The sequence below is a fragment of the Camellia sinensis genome, chromosome 9 (assembly GCF_055761805.1).
Source record: "Camellia sinensis isolate YWXY chromosome 9, ASM5576180v1, whole genome shotgun sequence".
Classification (NCBI taxonomy): Eukaryota; Viridiplantae; Streptophyta; class Magnoliopsida; order Ericales; family Theaceae; genus Camellia; species Camellia sinensis.
Genome location: NC_138969.1, coordinates 184329388 through 184346823, shown reverse-complemented (window position 1 = coordinate 184346823; position 17436 = coordinate 184329388). Strand labels below are relative to the sequence as shown.

General features: G+C 40.9%; 1 protein-coding gene and 1 long non-coding RNA gene across 3 annotated transcripts; both read left to right on the top strand.

The window, feature by feature from the left end:
- The first annotated feature begins 1689 nt into the window (after positions 1-1689).
- LOC114310070 (pyruvate, phosphate dikinase regulatory protein 1, chloroplastic) lies at positions 1690-17436 on the top strand. 2 transcript variants are annotated; one of them, XM_028255976.2, is made up of 3 exons: positions 1690-2451; positions 15809-16448; positions 17053-17436. In XM_028255976.2, the coding sequence occupies exons 1-3, from the start codon at positions 1969-1971 to the stop codon at positions 17154-17156; spliced, it is 1227 nt and encodes a 408-aa protein (XP_028111777.2). In that variant the 5' UTR covers positions 1690-1968; the 3' UTR covers positions 17157-17436. The 2 variants fall into 2 exon arrangements, with proteins under 2 accessions (XP_028111777.2, XP_082744295.1); XM_082888169.1 differs by having other exon boundaries at positions 1882-2451; positions 17056-17436.
- LOC145798885 (uncharacterized) lies at positions 5629-6627 on the top strand. The gene is made up of 2 exons (XR_014340711.1): positions 5629-6213; positions 6295-6627. It is a non-coding gene; the product is annotated as an uncharacterized LOC145798885 (long non-coding RNA).

Here is a 17436-nt window from a genome sequence, read left to right as displayed (position 1 = left end):
CCAGATATAGGTGGAGAGTTGAAGTACATTAACCTTGTAGTGTGATTCAAAATGTTTTGCCGAAATGGCCTCACTTTGTTGGTCAGGGGTGAAGCTGAGACTCTTCCATTTTGAGAGCCAGAAGAAATGCAAGAGGCAAATCTTACGAAACAGATGATTTGAGTTTTAATGAATTAAATAATTATTAGTATTAGTTAATATAGGTCAATTGGCACAATTAAAGACTATGGAAGACTAATCTCAATTTTAACATATTACTCATTTCTCATATTTTACTCAAAGGATTCTGATTGTTTCCTTATTGGCCTTGTTTTACAAATGTTATTTTTTTGCTTTTTGAGTTAAAATTCATAAAAAGATAAAATAGATTAAAATAATTAATAAGATAAAATATCACATTAAATATGTAATTATTTCACTTTTTTCTCTTACAAATATCATATCTAACTGTAAAAAAATCTAACCATATTTCTAAACACAAATATTTTAACATATTAAAATACCTAAAAATTAAAATAGTTTACTAAAATAGTCAATTTCTCAAACGAGGCCATTGTAAGATAATGTGTTTATAATTACCACATTAATTTATTTTTTATTTTTCATTTTTTAATGAATAATAACACGAAACGACTTGCCAAATAAATAAGTTGAATTATTGGTGTGAGTACGCCGTGAAGGCCATAGGCTCAACTAGATGGTTGATTAAAAAATAGATTGAAAAAAACACTCTATTAAGCAATTGTATTCATAACAAAACAATGGGAACCAATATAAGAAATGAATCAAAATTGCACTCAAATGAAAGTGAGCTTTGAAAAGTTGAGCTTTAATATATCTAGCATAATTAAAATTAGAAAAACGATATCTATAAATGAACGTTATAAGTTTAAGACTCGAATATATAGAAAGGCATTAACCTACATTATAATTTAATTATTAATATACTAATTGATGTCTTGTGAAAAAAAACTAAAAAAACACGAAGGCGTAAATGTGACATATATTTATTAATGTAAAATCTATTTTATTTTTTGTCTTTTAATAATAATAAAAATCTGATAAAAAAATATATTTATTATAAAATATTTACGTAAATAATTTCAAGTCATAATCGAACCTCTACCAAATTGTATTCGTTAGGGTTCGTTTGGGAAGTGAATTGACTTTTTTTGACATTTTGACTATTTTAGCCTGTGGTTAAAAAGCCTCATTCAGAAAGGGCTTTTTGATTTTTTTGACTTTTTTTGAAAGAAAGAATGTAATAATTATGGGTTAGATGTGATGTTTTGTCTTATAAGGCTAAAAATATCTTTTTTGTGTCTAAAATAGCCCTAACCTTTCTTTCCAAACGAAACCTTTTTTTTTTTATTTTTTTTAACAAGAAAAAAAAGAATGCTTTGTGGACAGATCATAACATCTATGGACTTTGGTCTTGAAATAATCAATTACTGGTAAGATTTAACTTAACTCAAAAGAAGCAACTTACTATCGGAGCAAGAGAAAAATAACCAACTCCCAACACAGGAAGCAAAATTATGTGCAAAATATAGCACAATCAATATCAACTATTTGAAAAAAGGGACTGCTAATTACATCCCTAAAAATGGAGCCATAATCAATCATATGGAAGGAATCTGTTAGTCTAATCTAATGTAAAACAACCCAATGAAGCATTTTATCCATTCTACGATGATAATGATTTTTTCCCCTTTCTTCTCTATTAACTTTTTTTGGTATATATATTATTATTTCTTTTAACTTTTTTTGGTATATATATATATATATATATTTTCAATTATCTCTTTATTCTGTTTTACTTATTTTTCCCTTTTATTTATTTATTTTTTAAATATAAATTATAAATAAGAAGATATAAAAAAATTTCCATTTCGGTGGCAATTTCTAGGATCAAAATTTTCCGACTAATCAAACAGTTACAGAAAGCCAAGAAAATATTTTTTCGACATGTTTGCTTCTACAGCCTTAAGCCTGTCCAACCACCTTACCACGCCGGCCTCGGCCATACCCGAACCTAAGCCCAAACCTATACAACCCTCCTCTCTCTCTACCCAAACCAACGAAGCCACCTCCGAACCTGAGTCCGAACCACAGCTCCGGAAGCTCAAGGGCAGTCCCCAACTGAACCGCTGGTCCAGGGCTCGAGCCACACGATCCAGCCGGAAATTGGACCGCCAGGTCCACCGTACAGGCACCGCAGTGGAGGTGAACCGGTCGGTTAACTGGGAGGAGAGAGAATTGCCGGAATCTTCTCCGGCAGCCGTGGGCGGCGGAGAGGAGGAGGCGGACGTGGTGGGGGCGAAGGCGATATATATGGTGTCTGACGGCACTGGGTGGACGGCGGAGCACTCTGTGCAAGCGGCGCTAGGGCAGTTCGATCATTGCTTGGTGGATAGGGCTTGTCCTGTAAATACCCACTTGTTCTCAGGGGTAATTATGTCTTTTTACTTTGCTTTTTCTACATTGGATTGGATTGTTGAAATTGTTACTTGTCAAGGATGGTTGAAATTGTTACTGGTTAAGCTTGCTAGCTCGGTATGTTTCATTAGAACAATTAAACTCCTTTAGGCCTTGTTCGCTTCATTTGAATGATTATTTCATTAAAAAGTTATTATTATGTTTGGTTAAATTTAAAAAAATAACAACAATACATTACAAATGGAATAATCTTTACCATTTGAAAGGAATAATGATTCAATAAAATTAAAAAAAAAAAAACTTTAGGTGGTGTTTGGATGGGAATTTGAGAAGTGATTTAGAAAGGAAAAAGAAAAAGGTTAGTAAAATGTGAATAAAATATACTTACATTTTACTTAATTTCATATATTTTTTTTCTTTATTTTTTATATGTATGATGATAAGCATAATAATATGATATAGAAATGTGACAAGTCTATCATTATTACCACAGTGATTAGTGTGGGTGTTGATTTTTGACCACACAACTAAATGGGATATTCAGCTGGAGAGCACTGACAGAATAGATTAAGTTTGAATAACCTGTCGCAGAAAAATAAGAATCCGGCGGTGATTTGTCCATCCAGGAGCACTTCGACGATCAAGTCAGTAATTAAATATCTCTCAAAGATAGCTAATTGAGCTTGACTCACAAGAAAGAACTTATGGTTTTCAATATCTCACACATACCTCAAACCCACGGGGGTGTCCTGCTTTTATAGCCAGCACTAACCTGATCTCTGTAGAAGCCTAACTCCAGTGGACTAAGGCTCAATGCTCATCCTGGACTTTTAGCTAGATAGGGATAAACTCCCTAAGAGTTTTATCTTTATCTAGACTGAGATCCTCCCCTGTTCTAGGACTCTTGTCCCTTATCCGCTTATCTTGGATTTCGGTATATCCGCAGATAATCTCAGCCTATCCAAAATCACCTCGGTATCAAGACTAGGCCACGTGGTATCTCGACTGACACTTCGGCATCACCTTGGCCACGTGCTGTCATTCACAAAATATGCCCCCACAATTGCTCCCTAGGTTCTATTACCTCGGCAACATGAGGTGATGGAACCTATATCACTTATTCATGTATTATGTCGGCAAAAATTCATTCTTTTCTTCGACCGTGATCATGATTCGTCAGTTTCAAGTACCCAGGACTCAACTGTTCATCTTTACCAATGATCAAGAACCAAGAATCAAGTTCTTTGACTTCCTTAATCCATATCGTTCCTCTAGCCGAGGTTTTTGCTTCATCAAATCAAGAACTCTAAGAGTTTTATCTACGCTGCGCATGAGCTGTCATGCACGGTTTTCTCAACCGTTCCTTCCACGCGTCCCTTTCTTATTCCTTCGTACCTGACACGCGCTATCAGTTTGCATTGCTTCTGCGCACGTCGCCTGACAAACACGTCGTTCAATGCATATTCATTTCCTTTTGCCGTCTTTTCAGTTTTTAACAAAAACTCTCTTTCTCTCTCTTCGTCTTCTCACTTTGCATTCTTTCATTCTTTCTTTGCACTCAGACTTTCTCTCTCTAAAAAACCTCCATTTTCAAACCTTCAAAGCTCTGCAACTGTCTTTTCCAGTGAATCCTCTGTTACTCCATCTCGATCTAAGGCATTGTCTAACTCCAGCTCACCCTACTCCATCGTTCTTGTTCTCGGCCCTATTTAGTAAGTTACACAACTTCTTTCTCTTTAATTTCGGTTTTTTATTTGTGATTTGTTTCAAATTTGCTATCTGTGCACATTGTTTGTTGTTGCCTTGCATTTGTAGACTTCTTGTTGTATGCCGTTTCCATCTTCATGTTCTGGTCATCACTTCTGATTTTTGAATCTTGAATCTGTGTACTTTTTTTCACACACTCACCCAGTGATTTGAAGTTTTGGGTGTGTATATCTGTTTTTTGCTTCAATCTTGATTTCTGAATTATATTTCTTGTTTGGTCTTCTTGTTCTGTTTCTAGATTCTGCCTTCGAATCTTTGTTTATTTTCATAGATCATAGGTTTGGGATTTGCCTAGAAACCAAATACTTAGGAAAAACTGAAACAAACTTCCCTTAGATTTGTAAAAACCCTAGCTCCAGTGCCAATTTAGGGTTTAGCCGAGGTATTTAAACCCATACCAATCATTCTTTTATGAAATTTTGCACCAATCTTTACTAAGCTGACATCGTGGGTATGTTTAGGTGGAGAGTAGACTGCCTGACCAAACTAGAGTACTTCCGGTAAGAGTTTTCCATCCCGGCCGATGTTCATCTGAGGTTGGCTGGGAAGGACAACTCAATTATGCTTGGCCAGGATTGCATGCAATTCCCAGTCGTCTCTATTGTTAAAGGAGGAGTTAGGTTTCCCCTAGATATCCTCTTTAGGGAAGTCCTCCACTATTGTAAATTCAATCCCATGCAGCTAGCTGTTAACTCTTTTAGGATCATCAATGGCATGGCCGAATTGGCACGTTGGCAAAATGCCAAAATCACCCTCTCTGATATCCAGTACTGCTACACCATGTATAGCTTAAAAACCCCCAAAGGCTACACTTACTACCTCAAGCCGAGATCTACGCAATACAATCTGATAGCTGATATCCCAGATTCTAATAAAAGCGTGGCAAATGACTGCCTAATGGTCTCGAGCAATTGGGAGTTTGCGCCAGGTGATGAACTCCACTTCTTTTCCCTGCGTCACGAAGTTTTTAGGGATGACAAGGGTAAGGACCTAGTCCCTTCCCAAAGTCCTTTTCTTTGTTGCCTTACTTAACTATCTTTCTGTTTATAATGTTCTCTTTGTGTTTTTGCAGCCCTTCCTCAGCCCGAAAAGGACTTTCGCCAATACTACGTGTCAAGCAAGGATTTGGTGCGTCTTCTTGGCTTGCCCATTGAAGTGCACAAGGCTCCAGTCCTCCTCAACTTCATCCCTACGTATAGGAGTCCTCTGCCCGACGTCCTTAGAAAGAGCAAATCTCCTTCATCCACCACCACTTCTCCAGCTGCTTCATCTCCAAGGCCAGATCATGCCTCTACCTCTGATCCTGCAGACCACCCATCAACTTCTGCTTCTTAGCTAATTCCTCCAACCCAGCACCAACGCTGACGCCGAGCTCCAGTTTCCGCTCCTGCCGGCAGAACTCGCAGCCACCAACGCCGAGAATCTGAGGCATCGGCTTACTACGCTGCTAAGCCTTCTATAGCCCTTCCCGCAATCCGCTTTGGCACCAAGGTCACTATTGCCGCCACTGTCGAAGAAATGGGCCAGGTAAAAATCATTTTGGACGACCTTCTTGCGGACATTCCTGGCGTGGTGTTGGTCCATTTCTCATCCTCTTCTCAATCTCAGCCAAAACCCAAGGTCAAAAGGGTTAAAAGGGCTAAGGCCAAACCCAGCGCCATCAAGGTAGAGTTAGAGGACACAGTGCCAATTTCAAAATTGGCTGAAATAGAGAAGTCTGCCTCTGCCGAGAAGAGGCTTGCCGAGGCCGAGTCATCTGATCAGCCGCGATCCAAGAAGCCGAAATCCGAGGGGGCTTCTGAACTCAGTGTTTTCTGTGCCAATGAGCCCTGTACCCCCTCTGTCAAGGGTGGAGACCGACCTCTTCTTGCCGGGGACAGCGCGCTCGATAGTCTGGAGGTCGGTGCTGCCCTTTCCACCACCATTCTCCTTCCGGCCGACATCAATCGGATGACTGAGCTCTCTGAGTATGAAAACTATGCAATGATGATGCAGCATTGCGTTTTTGTAAGTCTCAGCACTTGTAACTTTTTGTCTAATTTCAACTATGTTTTTTATACTTAACGAATTTTCTTTCCTTTCTTGCAGGCAAAATCGAGTAGTTTAAAAAGGAGCTAACCAACAAGAAAAGGAGGCAGCTAAGCTCTTGTTTTCACTGAACAAGGTCGAGGCTCGCATCTGAAGCTTGCAGGACTAGGTGAAAACTGCCCAACTGGCCCAGAGCAAGGCTGAGGATCGCGTCGAAGCTGCTGAGAATGTGGTTGAGGTCACTATGGCCAAGGCCAAAGAAGCCAAGGAGAAGGAGTCTCAAGCCCAGGCTGAGCTCCAAGCGGCATTGGCTAGCAAAGCGGTCGAAATCAAGGCGGCCGACGAGAAGGCTTATGCCGAAGGGGCAGTCGACGTCCGCAATGCATATGAAAAGCAAATCAACCAGGCATGCAACAAAGGTTATACCCTTGGCTGGATGGCTGCTTTGAAGGAGTTGGCCATCCCTGACGACTCGCCTCTCTGGGACGAAAACCGACTTGTACTGCCATTCTCTCCCGCTCCAAACTAGTCTGAGGATGAGGCTGAGGGGGAAGAAGAAGCCGAGGTCGAAGTTGGTGCTAAAGGTTCTGCTGGGGCCAAGTCCCCAACTCTGAATGAGCAAGTCCTAGACTTGACTCAAAATGACGAGGATGAAGTTTAAAAAACTACTTCTGAGGCCGAGATCGAGCCTGCCAATAAGAGCCTAGATGACACCCTTCTTGAGATCGATGCCGAGGTCCAAGCTGAAAGGTCTGCCCAGCTGCCTGCCGTGGATGACACAATGCCAATTGCCGAGGCAGGGCAGACTACGGAAAATGCCGGAGATGCATGAACTTAAGATTTTCCCCTTTTGTACTTTTTCTTCTTACTTTTGAACAGTTGTAACATTTTGCCATCTAAGCTATTTTACTTTTTCTTTTGGCCGATCTACCTGTTTGTAATATGAACAAGTAGCTTTCTTGGCCAGGTGTCGAGGTGCCTTTGTCTTTGAAATAGTTTATTCTATGAATGCATGCTTTCCTTTGGCTAGGTGTATATATGTTTACTGTTTTTCTCTTTATGCCTTGTATGTTTGTATGTTTCTCCATACTTAGAATATTTTTCTATTTCTTCAAAGTACACTTTAACTGTGCAATCACTTCGGGCTAAAGTACCTCGGATATAAATATTGACTGTTTGTCTCGGTCAACACTTGAAACACCTCGGCTAACACTTAAAAAATATTTTGAAATATTTTTTACAAGTGTTGTTTCTTTAAACTTATTCAGTCAAGTATTGCTTTTTTACTTCTGCTTGCTGTCTTCTGTCAAGACCTCACCCTTCCAACCTTTCCAAGCTTGGCAACTTGGTTAGCATCTCGGGTAATATGTACCTCGGATACTTCTTTCATAATTATCTCGGCTAACTCCAACTTGTAAATTTCTCTGAAATTTCAACAAGCGTTAAGCCTATTTTAACTTGTAAATTTTTCTAAAAAATTTTAACAAGTCCCAAGCTCTTAAATTTATTTATCATTCCTGCTCCCTGTCCCCTAATGTGAACTTGAGTTCCACTTAAGTTCACATTATGCGTTTATGATCTTTTGCCGAAGTCAGATTCAAACAAAGACTAGCCGAGGTCCAACCTTGGTTTCGCTGTTAGTCGATTTTAGTTCCGCTTTGCCGACATGGCAAGCCTAGATTAATTCAACTTAGTTCAACTCTATTATATGCAAGTATAATTCAACTTTATCATATAATAAGTCTAAGTTATTCGTCATGCTTCTTCAAAAATATCGCCAACTTAGTTAAACTCTATTATATGCAAGTATAATTCAACTCTGTCATATAACAAGTCTAAGTTATTCGTCATGTTTCATTCAGAAATATCGCCAACTTAGTTCAACTCTATTATATGCAAGTATAATTCAACTCTGTCATATAATAAGTTTAAGTTATTCATCATGTTTCATTCATAAACATCACCAACTTAGTTGAATTCTATTATATGCAAGTATAATTCAATGCTGCCATATAATAAGTTTAAGTTCTTCGTTATGTTTCATTCAAAAACATCGCCAACTTAGTTTAACTCTATTATATGCAAGTATAATTCAGCTCTGCTATAAAATAAGTCCAAATTATTCGTCATGTTTCATTTAGAAACATCGTCATAGGACTGGTCAGTCCTATCACACAAATTTAAAAATCTTAAAAATCAAACTAGCATGTTATTATTACTTCGGCTAGTAAAATTATGACATAAATTTCGAAAAAGAAAAAACTAATGATAAAAAAACTTCAAGTTGCAAGTATTCCAGGGTCTTGGCAACTCTTTGCCCTCAGTGTCTTCAAGTTGATATGCCCCATTGCCGGCAACCGAGATGATTCTATAAGGCCCCTCCCAGTTTGGGCCAAGTTTTTCCTCCCTAGGATCCTTCTTGTTGCCGACGACCTTTCTTAGGATGAGGTCCCCAACCTTAAACTCTCTTGGGTTGACCTTCTTATTGTAAGCCCTAGCAAGTTGGTGCTAATATGCTCCCAGCCGAATTGCTGCTCTCTTTCTTTTATCCTCCAGTAGGTCCAGATCTCGGGTCAAGAATGCCTCATTAGTCCTATTCTCTACTCCTTGGGTTCTGATCCCAGGGATACCGACTTCCAGTGGAATAATTGCTTTATTGCCATAAGCCATAGCAAATGGAGACTCCCCATTTGATCTTCTCGGCAAAGTCCTATATGCCCAGAGTAGATTGGGCAATTCTTCTACCTATTTTCCTTTTGCTGCTTCCAGCCTCTTTTTGATCCCATCCAAGATAGTCTTATTGGATGCTTCTGCTTGACCATTACTCTGAGGGAAATTTGGAGTAGAGTAGTAGTTCCTAATTTTGTACTTTGCACAGAAGTTTTTGATTAGCTTACTGTCAAACTGTGTACCATTGTCTGCTATTATTGCCCTTGGGATCCCAAACCTGTTGATAATGTTCTTCCATATGAAATTCTTTACATCAATATCTCGAATCTTCGTAAGGGATTCAGCTTCTACCCACTTTGTGAAGTAATCAGTTGCTACTAGCAAAAACTTCCTTTGCCTAGTTGCTTGGGGCAGTTGTCCAACAAGATCCATGTCCCACTGGGCAAATGGCCAAGGGCTGGATACTGGGTTCAAATCTGCTGCTGGTTGATGTATCAAAGGTGCAAACCTTTGACACTTGCACTTTCTGACGTAGGCTTCAGCATCTTTCTGTATGTAGGGCCACTAGTACCCCTGAGTAATGGCCCTATGAGCAAGTGAAATGTCCCCAGCATGGCTTCCACATACTCTTTTATGTATTTCATACAAGAAGTCTTCAACCTGGGAGGGATGCACACATCTCAAAAGGAGACCAGTGAAGGATCTCCTGTGGAGATGGCCATCTGCTGTTAGGTTGAACCTGGCCGACTTCAATCTGGTCTTATGTGCCTCTTTTCAATCGTCTGGTAGCTTGCCATCGCTAAGGAACATCATTATTGCATTCATCCAACTTGGACTCATCTCCACACACATTGCTTCATACTCTGTGATCAATGGTTCCACACTTGGGCCTAACAAATAGTTAACAATTATTGTCCTTGTCTCCCCTGATTTCATTGCACTAGCCAGGTTAGCCAAGGCATTGGCGTGACTGTTATCATCTCGGCTAACCTGTTGTAGCCGGCAATCTTGGAACAAGACTAGTAGTCTAACAACTTCTTTGATATAGGCTATCATTCTTTCATTTTGGGCTGCATACTTGCCTGTTGCCTGATTCACAATAAGCTGGGAGTCACAGAAGACTACCACCTCATCGGCTTTCATTGCTACTGCTAATTTCAACCCTGCAATCAGTGCCTCATACTCTGCTTTATTGTTTGAGGCCTTGAACCCCAAAGGAATAAACTGTTCTAACATTCGCCTATCTGGCGATACCAACACTACTCCTGCTCCTCCTTCTTGACGGTTTGAACTTCCATCAACAAACAGGCGGAAGAAGTCACCGATGTAGATGTCGCAGGGCTTTGGTTTCTCTTCTTTCTTGTGTTTTGCTTGAGTGGGGTGCTTGGGCCCCAGTTGGGTTTCTTCTTGCTCCTCCGGGCATCCTAAACCTCGGCTCACCGGAGTCCGACGCGAAATGGCACCAGAGGTGAACTCGGCCACAAAGTCGGCCAGAACCTGACCTTTAATTGCTGTTCTGGGCCTAAACTCTAAGTCAAATTGGCCAAACACTACTGTCCATCTGGCTACCCTGCCTGTCAGATCTCATTGCTGCAATAGGGATTTCAAAGGATACTCAGTCAGTACCACAATCTTGTGGGCTTGGAAGTAGTGATTTAATTTTTTCGAAGCCATCACCAAGGCTAGTGTCAACTTTTCCAGGGGTAAGTACCTGGTCTCTGTACTTGCTAGGATTTTACTCACATAGTATACTGCCTTTTGTTCTCCTTTATCTTCTCTGATTATCACTGCACTCACTACGTGCTCTGAAACTGCCAAGTATAGGAACAATTCTTCTCCAGGAATTGGATTTGACAGAACTGGAGCTGTTGTCAAGTACATTTTTAAGTCGGCCAAGGTGACTTCGCACTCCTCTGTCCACAAAAAATCTGTGGCCTTCTTTAACAAACTAAAAAATGGTTTACACTTATCAGAACTTCGGCTGATAAACCTGTTCAGGGCTGCGACCCTTCCAGTCGACATCTGCACTTGTTTTGCGGATGTCGGGCTTTTCAAGTCAAGGATGGCCTTGATTTGATCTGGACTTGCTTCAACGCCCCTTCTAGTGACCAAGAATCCCAGAAACTTTCCAAAATCGACTCCAAATGCGCATTTCAAAGCATTGAGTCAGAGCCGATATATTCTAAGGATATCAAAAACCGCCTTCAAGTCGGCCAGATGATTCCTAGGTTCTTTGGTCTTCACAACCATGTCATCAATGTACACTTCTACTGTCTTGCCAATCAGATGTCTAAACATTTTGGTCACTAACCTCTGGTAGGTTGCTCCTGTATTTTTCAACCCGAAAGGCATCACTCTGTAGCAGTACAGCCCTTTTGGGGTGATAAATGCAGTCTTCTCCTCATCAGGGGGATACATTGCTATCTAGTGGTATCTTCTGTAAGCATCCAGAAAGCTCATCCTGCCATGTCCTGAAGTGACATCTACTAACTGATCAATCTTGGGCAGTGGAAAACTGTCCTTGGGGAAAGCCTTATTCAGGCTGGTGAAATCGACACAAACCTTCCACTTGCCGTTCTTTTTCACTACCACAGTGTTGGACAGCCAAGTAGGGTAGTTCACCTCGCAAATGGCTTTGGCTTCGAGCAGTTTGTCCACTTCCTCCTCAATTGCCTCAACATGCATCAACGTCGGCCTCCTCGTTCGTTGGATGATTGGTTTAGCCGACTTGTCTACATTAAGCATATGGCATGTGACCTTGGGGTTAATGCCTGGCATCTTGTATGGCGTTTAGGCAAATACTTCTATGTTGGCCTGTAAGAAAGCTTCCAACTCCCTTTCCTCATCCTCGGCTAAGCCTGAGCTAAGAAGGAAGAAACGTTCTTCATCCCCTTCTTAGACCAGAATTTTCTTCAAGGCTTCCTCACTCTTCTCGTCTGGTTCTTTGCCGACATCATCTATAACTTCCATGTCTTCGTCTTCAATTTCTGCTATTTCTGTCTCTCGCACATTGCAGGTGGATTTCATTACTGCCATGGAGCAATTTTTTGTCTACACCTAATCCCCTCTAACTTCCTTAATTCCATGCTTTGTTGGGAACCGCAACAGTTGGTGCAGCGTTGAGGGAACAACCCTCATTGCGTGCAACCATGGCCTTCCCAAGATAACATTGTAAGGGAAGGGAGTGTCAATTATTGTAAACTCTGTGCTTACCTTGGTGCCTGCCGGCAGCTCCAAATTTATTGCTCCCAAGGGCCATGTCGGCATTCCATTGAACCCGACCATTGGGCTGTTGGACTGCTCCAAATCATCTCGATGAAGGCCAAGCTCCTTGTAACATCGGACATACATGATGTCACAAGAACTGCCTTGGTCGTTCAGAATGCACTTTATTTGGCATTCCCCAATCTTGAGAGTCACTACCAGAGCATCGTTGTGTGGATACTGCACCATGTCTAAGTCTGCCTCAGTAAAAGACACCATTGGCCCTTGAAACTTGTTTGTCCTAGGCGTCTTTTTTTGGACCTGATATACATGCTGTAAGTGCCTCATCCTGTGAGCCTCTCCACGCACCTCGTTCTCATTGATCCTCGAGTGAATCACATTGATCACTCGAGGTCCATCTGCTTGCTGTTGTGGTGGTGGTGGAAGTGGTGCTGCCGATGTCTGGGGTAGTCTTGCTTGCTCTTCCCTTGTTCTGGCCTCATCTACCAGGTCTCTCAAGTGACCCTATCTGACTAGATCTTCCAAATACATCTTCAGGGCTCTGCACCCCTGAGTCAGGTGCCTATCCTCATTGTGGTAAGCACAGTGCTTCCTAAGGCTTCTCCCCATAAATTTGCTAGGAATCTTCTCTAGCGCTCTATAATACGGCTGGCTTCTGATCCTTTCTAGAACTTTGTAAACCAGGATCTGGAACACCGTGGTGACTGCCTATGCAGCTCTCAACCCTGTTTCCTGCCTATTAAAACTTGTATTACCTCGGCCTCGCTTCGGCGAGCCGTTTCTCTTCTGCTACTTCGGCGCCTTCATTCCGGGCGTATCCTCTTCTGCTCTGGCATATTTTTCGATCCTTGCCATGAGCTCCTCCATACTCTTTGATAGAGTCTTCGCCAGCGACTTCCGAAACTTCCAAAGTGTGCAATCATCCTCCCAACTGTTCTTACAAAACACGACCGCCAACTCCTGGTTGCATCCTAGTATTCGGTTAAACACCTCATAATACCTTTTGGCATAAGCCCTGAGGCTTTCACTCTCGCCAATTTTTAGAGCCATCAGGGAGTCTACCCTCAGCAGCTGCAACTTGTTTGTAACAAACCTGGTCACAAACATCTCGTTCAGGCCTTCCTAACTCTTCACAGTTTCTTTCGGCAACTTGTGAAACCAATCCGAAGTGATTTCCCCAAAGGATGAGGGGAACACCTTGCATAGCAATGGTTCGTTCCCCGTGTACAAAGCCATTGAATTCAGATATAAACTGACGTGAAAGCTCGGATCGGACTTACCGTCATAAATTTGGAATCTTGGCATATGGAACCTTTTTGGAATCTCAAACCTATCTAACTCTACTGAGAACGGCATTCTCGGCTTGACAGGAGATGTGACCTCGGCATTCTGCCGCTTCCTTTGGAGGTAGTCCCTCAAATCCTCCTTTGTCCGACCAGGAGCTCGGCTGTCAACAGATTTCAGCCTTTTTGGTGCGCTGCTCCTGGTGTCGTCATGTGTCCTCTTGAACTTCTCTTCATTCACCGTATCAAAGCAAAGTTCCTTCCCCTGAACGTGCCGATATTCTTTGACATAAGTTCCCTTGGTACGAGGCATCTTCTGAGACTCTCCTCTCACCGACTCTGCTCGCCTGGTATCCCGTGAACGCCGATGTGAGTGTTCCTTCACCCTCTCATGCTGAGGGACTATTGGGATTGCTTTCTGCCCCCCTTTCTGGGCGTCGTTCTTGGCTGCTTGAATCAACGTGTCCTTCAATGAAAACAGTGGTTGCATGACGTTTTGCATCATGAAGTTGACAACCGATTGTAGGTCTGCCAACTTGTTGGTCAATCCCTTCATCTCGCTGTCCTTCCTCAGGCATCTGTCCTTCCGTACCTGAAAGTCGCTCTCGTTGTAATATTCATCTCGACCTGCTTTCTTCGGGGCATTACCTTCCTTGCCGACATCCTTCTGCACAAAATTCGGATCCTATGCTTCTTCACTATGGTTTTCTTCTTCGATGTGAGGATCGACTTGTTTACTACTCCCACATGGGACGTCGTCCCCGACCTTTTCTTTTTGTCCGTCGTTGGCCATCTATGCTCCTTACTTTCCCACAGATGACACCAAATTGTGGGTGTTGATTTTTTACCACACAACCAAACGGGGAACTCAGCTGGAGAGCACTGACAGAATAGATTAAGCCTGATCAACCTGTCATAGAAATATAAGAATCCGGCGGTGGTTCATCCACCCGGGGGCACTCCGACGATCAAGTCAGTAATCAAATCTCTCTCAAAGATAGCTAATTGAGCTTAACTCACAAGAAAGAACTTATGGTTCTCAATATCTTACACATACCTCTGACCCATGGGGGTGCCTTACTTTTATAGTCCGCACTGACTTGATCCTTGTAAAAGCCTAAATTCAGTAGACTCAGGCTCAATGCTCATCCTGGACTCTCAGCTAGATAGGGATAAACTCCCTAAGAGCTTTATCTTTATCTGGACTGAGATTTTCTCCTGTTCTAGGACTCTTGTTCCTTATTCGCTCATCTCGAATTTCGGTATATCCGCAGATAACCTCGGACTATCCGAAATCACCTCGGCATCAAGACCAAGCCACGTGGCATCTCGGCTGACACTTCGGCGTCACCTTGGCCACGTGCTGTCATTCACAAAATATGCCCCCACAATTATGAATGTGACTTATTTAAGAACAAAACAAGTAGATAGGCATAGGCCATACTGATGAAAATTATATCATATTCCTATAGATGATTCCTACCCAGACCAAAGGATTGATTTGCATTGACACAAGCGTATATTACTAATAATGGGTTACCTGATAATAGGATTACCATTCATTTTTTTTTTTTTCCCCCTTCCTATCATCCGAACATAGCCTTGCAACTATTTATTGCAAAATTTGTTTGTGCTATGTTTGAGTCGGGCTTGTTTGGCATAATTTCATAAATTAGTTTTATGACGCCAGACGTGTTTTGTGAAAATTTTGAGAATATCATTTTTTTGGTCATTTTAATATCATTGACTAAATTTTTTTATTTTTTATTTTTAAAAAAGAAGAAACTAAACAACATTAAAGTGTCTTGTGTAAATTGGTTCTTTGCAACTCAATATTGGGAAAACAGTTTTCGGGAACAATGAATGAAACAAATTAGCTATGCTTTTATGTGGAGTTGAATACTTATGATAACAGACATTTCATTGGCACAATGTTAATCCTTGATGGTGTACCATGGTTAGAAACTCAATCTTGATTGTGGTTGATTGCTATATTGGGTAAGATTGGTAAAGTGGTGCCTTTGGAGTTTTGGAAAATGAAGAATTTTGATCTTCTAGAGCTTCACTAAAAATAAAAAATAAAAAATAAAATAAAAAAGTGGGATTGGGCTGTGGTTCAACTCTTCTTCCTATACTTCATTTTCCAGTGTGTGCCAAACAATGCAAGGAAAGTCTTCAATCCATAATCTCATCCTGGGATATTATTGTGAGAAAAGCACTATGATTTTGGATTACATTGAATCACATCATTCATTGTTCTAAAAATCATAGAATGGAAATGGACTAGATTGCTGTGACAATGTAACTTCTTGATTTCTGTATGTTATTATCCGTTTACCAGACTATTTTTATGTATTTCATCAAAACATTGTACTCATTTCGTTATCATTTGTCAGATTCATGATGTAGAGCAACTAATGGAGATTGTAAAGCAAGCAGCTAGAGAAGGTGCAATGCTGGCGTATACTCTAGCTGACCCTTCCATGGCTCAATCTGCCAAACAAGCCTGCAAGATATGGGGTATACCATCAACTGATATACTGGGCCCAATTACCGAGGCAATTGCTACTCATCTAGGTGTTTCGCCTTCTGGCCTCCCTCGTGGAGCTCCGGGCCGGGCTTCCCATCTTACAGAAGAATATTTCCGACGGATTGAAGCTATTGAATTTACCATCAAGCAAGATGATGGGGCCTTACCTCAAAACCTCCACAAGGCGGACTTCATTCTTGCTGGTGTCTCTCGTACTGGAAAAACACCACTATCAACTTATTTGGCTCACAAAGGATACAAAGTGGCAAATATCCCAATTGTAATGGGTGTTCAGGTGCCGAAGACTCTTTTTGAAGTAGATCAGGAAAAGGTTTTTGGTTTGACTACAAATGCTGTTATACTCCAAACAATTAGAAGAGCTCGAGCAAAGAGATTGGGCTTCAGCGATGAAGTGCGGAGTAACTATTCGGAGATGGACTATGTGAGAGAGGAATTGGAATATGCTGGCAGGATTTTCGCGCAGAATCCTATTTGGCCGGTGATTGGTGAGTATACATAGAAGTTTCATACATTTTCCTAGTTTTTAATGAATCTTTTTAAATCTCTGTAGTCCTAGTCACAGGAATGTCTAGTTTGCATCTAGAAATTCACAACAACGAACTATGTTACATGGACTCAGGTATGAGTTTCAGGCACGGGTGCATGTTCAGGTGTCAGACCTTCCTAAACATAAATCCTAGGATGTTGGGATATGTATCCAAAAGTTGGAATGACTACCGGGACATGTCCTGAACACTGATTATGTTGTATATTGTATAATATTCTTAGATAAGATGATGTAAATTATTTAGAGATGTTATTGAAATTAAGTAGGATTTAGGAAAAATATGAAATTTCTATTTCTGATTCATGTGAGAAGGATGAAATAGCAAATGTGATCCTTTTCTTCTTCAAACATCATATAAAATTATAGAACACAAGTTTCTAAATTGTGTATGGGTGTCAGATACATGTCTCACACGGGTACTATGGGAGAAATAGAAAGTCCATGTAACACTATCTAGAGAGGAACAAATGATAATGGAAGTTTGTAGGTGTAATGAGGTAGTTGTTCAAACAATCTTTGTCACAGTGTTACTGTGGTTGCAGAAGTCACTGGAAAGGCGATTGAAGAGACAGCAGCAGTTATGTTGAGGCTTTACAATGATCGGAAGACCAAATGTGTGATGCCAAGAATCTCAAAGCGCTATTAGAAATGGTAAGTTTCTTTTTTCTCAAGCATTCTTGGATGGGATGCTAATACTGAAGAAAGAGAGCCAATATCTCAACTCTATGAATAAGATAGTTGTGAGACTGGTTTTAGCTGCAGATACTTGTAACGAAGTTTTGAGTATTTAATTAAGTTGAGAGAACTTTTGTTAGCCTGTTGAACTAGTGTTGCTGTGATTCTACTGCTTGATTTGTATTTCTCACATGTGGAGTGGTGGGATTTAACAATATTTGATTGAATGGGCACTTTAAAATTGAATTTGA

Excerpts from the sequence above, each read along its gene's own strand:
- LOC114310070 (XM_028255976.2), top strand. The coding sequence starts at position 1,969 with ATGTTTGCTTCTACAGCCTTAAGCCTGTCCAACCACCTTACCACGCCG. Across the intron at positions 2,452-15,808 it reads ATACCCACTTGTTCTCAGGG|ATTCATGATGTAGAGCAACT; the intron begins GTAATTATGTCT and ends ATCATTTGTCAG. Across the intron at positions 16,449-17,052 it reads TCCTATTTGGCCGGTGATTG|AAGTCACTGGAAAGGCGATT; the intron begins GTGAGTATACAT and ends CTGTGGTTGCAG.